This window comes from Thrips palmi, unplaced genomic scaffold (assembly GCF_012932325.1).
Source record: "Thrips palmi isolate BJ-2018 unplaced genomic scaffold, TpBJ-2018v1 HiC_scaffold_18, whole genome shotgun sequence".
NCBI lineage: Eukaryota > Metazoa > Arthropoda > Insecta > Thysanoptera > Thripidae > Thrips > Thrips palmi.
Window position 1 is genome coordinate 3475276 of NW_023144627.1, and position 5429 is coordinate 3480704.

The 5429-nt window shown below is 47.5% G+C and overlaps 1 protein-coding gene across 2 annotated transcripts; it reads right to left on the reverse strand.

The window, feature by feature from the left end:
* LOC117644982 lies at window positions 1-3002 on the reverse strand. Of its 2 annotated transcripts, none has more exons than XM_034384845.1 (6): window positions 2845-3002; window positions 2280-2485; window positions 1696-1895; window positions 1419-1568; window positions 754-947; window positions 1-203 (listed from the first exon to the last, which is right to left on the reverse strand). In XM_034384845.1, the coding sequence occupies exons 3-6, from the start codon at window positions 1698-1700 to the stop codon at window positions 46-48; spliced, it is 507 nt and encodes a 168-aa protein (XP_034240736.1). In that variant the 5' UTR covers window positions 1701-1895; window positions 2280-2485; window positions 2845-3002; the 3' UTR covers window positions 1-45. The 2 variants fall into 2 exon arrangements, with proteins under 2 accessions (XP_034240736.1, XP_034240737.1); XM_034384846.1 differs by having other exon boundaries at window positions 1419-1572.
* Between the last annotated feature and the right edge of the window lie 2427 nt (window positions 3003-5429).

Here is a 5429-nt window from a genome sequence, read left to right on the forward strand (position 1 = left end):
TGGTTGATGAGTCAGAGTTGTCTGACGCGTTGCTTGCCATGACGATTAATGGGTATAGTCGTCCTCCGGAGTCGGAAAGGAAACTGTCCACTTCTGCTTCACCTCCGGAAATGACATGCCATACAGTAACGTCTCAGGCAAGAGCGGAGGGGGCTGATCATCGCCAGCTTGACAGCCAGACCGGTCATCGCCAGCTTGACGGTCTAGAAACAAAGAACAAAACCATGGTAAAAGATTTTGAAAGGGTGCGGCCAACGCACAAGAAAGTGAACAAAATTGGGAATCCAACCACCCGAAAGAGCAGAAGGCAAGATGCATGTTGGTTTTTTAACACCAGTAAAAATAATCCTAATGTTAAAAGTCAAATCTCAGAAAATATAGTCACACAGACAGGCGTTGTACCGTGTGTGACAGGCCCAGTAAATGTAACTCTACTAAATCTTGGAGACACTTGTGTCCAAATCCCTAAGTATGCAATTATAGCAGAAGTCCTACTACTCCACCCATTACAGTATGATGGTCTTGAGGATGAGGCAAACCCAGCTTTCGAGGAGGACTTAGAAAGGGAGGAAGAGAGTGGATGTGAAAGTGATAACGAAACTAATAATGAAATTAAAGAGTGTCCATGTCGAGCAGTCAACATAGCAAATGGGACAGAACATCTGAATTTAACTGAGCATGAAATAGAAAATTTCCATGATGCAGAGTACAAGTTGCCAGAAAAAGAACCCATTCCAGAAAATATGCCATTACCTGCAGACTTAGATGCCATGATCAAAGCCACTGCCTTGCCACCAGAACAGAAGGTAGAAGTAGAAAAACTCATTCGCAGACACCACGATGTATTTGCACCAGACAACTTCACATTTGGTCGATGTCCATGGATGAAATTCAGGATAGACACCGGCGACCATCCACCCATCAAACAAAACGCACGTCCAGTACCCCTGCATTACAGAAAAGAAGTGTATGAGACATTTATGAAATACTTAAAAATGGGAGCCATCAAACCAAGCCAGTCTGCTTGGGCGTCACCCATTCTCTGTGTCCTTAAAAAGACTGGAGAAGTTAGAGTTTGTGTAGACTACAGAGCACTCAATGCTATCACTAGAGTTCCAGCAGCACCAATACCCAGAACGCAGGAAATTCTACAAAATTTAGGGGGACACAAAATGTACCACACTTTTGACTTAGCACATGGGTACCACAATCTAGAAGTACACCCTGATGACCAACCCAAAACGGCCATCATCTTACCAGAAGATTTGGGACTACCACACAGGCAGTTTGAATACACTCGATTGAGTTTTGGGCTCTCTGCAGCCCCAGGGGCATTCCAACAAGTCACAGACAGACTAGTCACACCAGCCTTGGAACCCAACAAGCACAATGATTTAGGAAATACTGTGTCTGTTTACCTGGATGATGTCTGCATAGCTGGAGACAACTTTGAACAAATGTTGCAACGGCTGGAAGCCTTCCTTAATAGAGTCAGGGCTGGAGGATTCCTCCTCAAAGCCAAAAAGTGTGAGTTGTTCCAAAGGGAGATTTCCTTCCTGGGACACATCCTGTCTGAAACAGGAATAAAAGTAGATTCAAATAAAATCGACAAAATCATTCATTGGCCACAGCCAAATGACAGTTCAGAATTAAAGTCATGGCTTGGTCTAGCCGCCTACTATGGCAAGTACGTACCTCATATGGCCAGCAAAGTTTCACCTTTGTACCGACTACTCAGAAAAGGAGTCCACTTTGATTGGACACCTTACTGTCAGGAAGCTTTTGACTCTGTCAAAACAGCTCTCACCACTGCGCCAGTCCTTGGTTCTCCAGATGTGGATAAAGGACCATTCACGTTGACTTGTGATGTCAGCCTCACTGGCCTAGGAGCAGTCCTAACACAAGAACAAGACGGCAATGAAGTAACGATAGCTTATTGGTCTAAAACATTAACCCCAGCACAGAGAAATTACTGTGTCACTCATAGGGAGCTCCTAGCATTGGTAGAGTCAGTAAAAGCCTTCAATCATTATCTAGCAGGAGCACCTTTCATAGTAAAATCAGATCACGCAGCCTTACAGTGGCTCAAAAATTTCAAAAACCCTACTGGCATGTTAGCAAGATGGTTGGAAAAGTTGTCTCCATACAAGTTCACAGTTGTGCACGAAAAGGGCACTAACATCAGTCATGCAGATGCACTAAGTAGGCGGCCGGACAGGCCATGTGAACCTAACTGCAAAAAGTGTACAAAAATCGAAGCTAAAGACGCAACAGCTTACCTCATCAGCTCCACTCTTGTGGAAGGGTTAACGATCCAGGAAATCTTCACATCAGTACTTCAGGCCCCCAACACAGCACCAGTAGTTCACCCAATCAGCTTGGAAGGGAAGTTCTCCTCTCCACTGGCCAGACAAATCGAAGAGTGGTACCAAGTCAAACGAGACTTCCACTCGAACACAGACAAAACATTCCCCGGGCTGTGCACCTACAACAGAAACAACAAAACAATCATTAGTCTCATTGTCAAGGAAAAGATGGAGCACAGACCACACGTTAATGATGTAGAAATAGCACTAAACATCCTGAAAGCTTGGCTCATCAACAGAAATATCACTGAGTGGAATCTACCAGAGTTTGACTATTACAAAAGTCCAGAAAACAATTTAGAAATAATTCCACTACTCTACAAAGTGTTCAAAGACACAAACATGACCATTAATATCTGTCACCACCACACCCAGCCAGACCCAACTAAGGTGAGAACTTGTGAAGAAAGTTGTCGCATTTGCCAGACAGTTGAGGAGAACAAAAGGGTCACAGAAATTCTACACACTGCAATCTCACCTGAAGGGGAAACACCACTAGAGATGGCATCACTGCAGAGAGCAGACAAAAACTTAGCCCCAATCATCACAGCAGTAGAGAAAGGCCAGAAGCCCCTCCTTCAAGATGTCATCAAGTTTGGGCGCAATACCAGAACACTTTGGCACCAATACAACTCCTTAACACTTCAAAATGGAGTACTCTACAGGAGATTCGAGGACCCGACAGGAGATCCTGCAAAAGAAACACTCCAATTAATATTACCCAGAGCCAGTGTAAAATTCACAGTCAGGGAATACCATCAAAACTTGGGAGAAGGGAATCACTTTGGTGAAACAATGACACTCAATTACTTACGTAGGTTTTTCTGGTGGCCCAGAATGGCCGATGATGTAGCAGCACACATATCCAATTGCGACACTTGTCAAAGGTTCAAGAAACCGAGACACCCCACCAAAAACGCAGCACTCAAAATATTCAAGGAAGGAACACTCCATGGCAGGTGGCATGTAGATATTTGTGGCAAAGTACCTAAAACAAAAGAAGGATACGAGTACATATTAGTGGCAATAGAGGCATTTTCAGGCTGGCCAGTTGTAGTCCCACTTGTTAAAAATGATGCTAAAGAAATTGCAACTGCATTAATAACCCATGTTTTCTCAGTTTACGGAGCACCAGTCTCTATCCTTTCGGATCAAGGGACACCCTTTGAGTCGCAACTATTCCAGGAAATAATGGACTTGTACCAGATAAAGAAATATCGAACAACAGCCTTTCACCCTTCAGCCAACGGAAAAGTGGAAAGGTGGATCAGAACCCTCAAGCAGCAGTTGGCAATGCTAGTAAATAAAGTCCAAAAAGAGTGGGTGAAATATTTACCTCACATAGCTCAGGCATACAGGAACTTGCCAAATCCAGTCCACAAGTTCTCTCCGTATGAAATGATGTTTGGCACAACGATGAGGACTCCACTCACACTGAATCAAGGAAGCCCACCATGGACAAAGGACGTTGGAATCATGCCGCAGCAAATCAGAGAGCGTCTCGACCAAATCCACGAACTGGTCAGGGAGATGCAAGAGTCGGCTGCAACAAAAATGAAACAACGATATGACAACACTGCAATGCTGACCCCATTCAAGGCAGGAGACAGGGTCTATCTCTACAGACCAAGAGGGATTAAAGGAGTCTCCCCAAAGTTAACATCACCATGGGAAGGACCCTACACTATACTAAATATCTTAAACGACTGTAACGCGAGAATTCAGAAGGAAGCTCACCCATATACCATGATGATAGTCCACACCGACAGACTGGCAGCATATCCAAAATCCGAGGAAGAAACCCAAGCTGCATGGCTCACATACGTCTGAGTCATCCAATAACCAAGGACGACATGTCAACAAGCCAGCACGACTGACCAAAGGTGAAGGAAAGGGCAGCCTGGCCTTGCCCAGGTCTCCGGTATGGTCTGTGGCAATCACCGCCAGCCACCCGCTTGTGGTGCAGTTGTCGTGAAGCTTGCTGTCACAGAACCCGATGGTGAGCTCTCAACCTGACGGCGCTGCTGGCGCTGGTGGCGGCGAAGAGCAGCCTTCCAGCCCTGCGCTGCGAGGCTTTCTTCTGGTCCATCGGAGCCGCTCTCGAAGTGGAGTTCCGCTTTCATCCGCCTCACGCTGGCGGTGCCCCAGCAGACCACGCTGGTATTCGCGGCGGCGATGGCCGGGACCACCATGGCCGCGCTGCGGACGCTGGTGCTGCGGTCGGCGCCCGTTCCAGAGGCGTTGCTGGTCTTGACTGAGCCGCTCCCGACGAAAACTCCACTTACATCCCGACCCGGTCACGGAACCAGGCCGGGAACGGAAGAGGCAACTTCCAGCCCAACTACGCCGGCGGGGCCGCACCAGGGGGCTATCCCCGACATAAAGCCGAGGCCTTTCCCTGGCAACGACCCCGGGCCCCCGTCCACAAAGGGGCCCGCCGGTACCCGGTTCCACTGGCCAGATGGAAAAGACTGTCTCCCGGATCCCAAGCCTGAGAACAGCCCCCGAGACCCCGACACCACAATGATGCCGAGAGTCCCGCCGGGAAAGCCGCGAAACGGCAAAGGTTGGAACGTCCACCAACAGGACACAGAGGATCTTCTTGAACCATTTGATCCACGACGGCAATCGAGCAACCATCGAGCAGCCCTCTTCTAGCTGTAGCCGAGCATCTTCCAAAACTTGAAAGCACAGCGATTCTCACGTTTCGGGGTAGTTTCGTTTCTTCTGACTCTTGTGCCCAAACGAGCGCAGATATCGACATGGGGTTTGTTTCTGATGTTAGGGAGGGCCATTGCCCACTAAACGCACACATTTGGAAAAGTTCACGTTCGTTGGATTGGTCTACGTAGCGTTTGGAATACCCCAAATGTAACTTCCGTGATTGTCCAAAGAGAACATACTCGAACTTTCCGCCCCCAGTGTGGCGGTGTGGTTCGAAAATGCTGCCAACTGTCGATGGGGATTCGAAGCTTGGCATGTCTCGAGCTAATTTCAACCGAAGACCAATACGCCAGACTTCTTTCGAAGGTACTTATGCTGCAACGAAAAATGTCCTCCGTA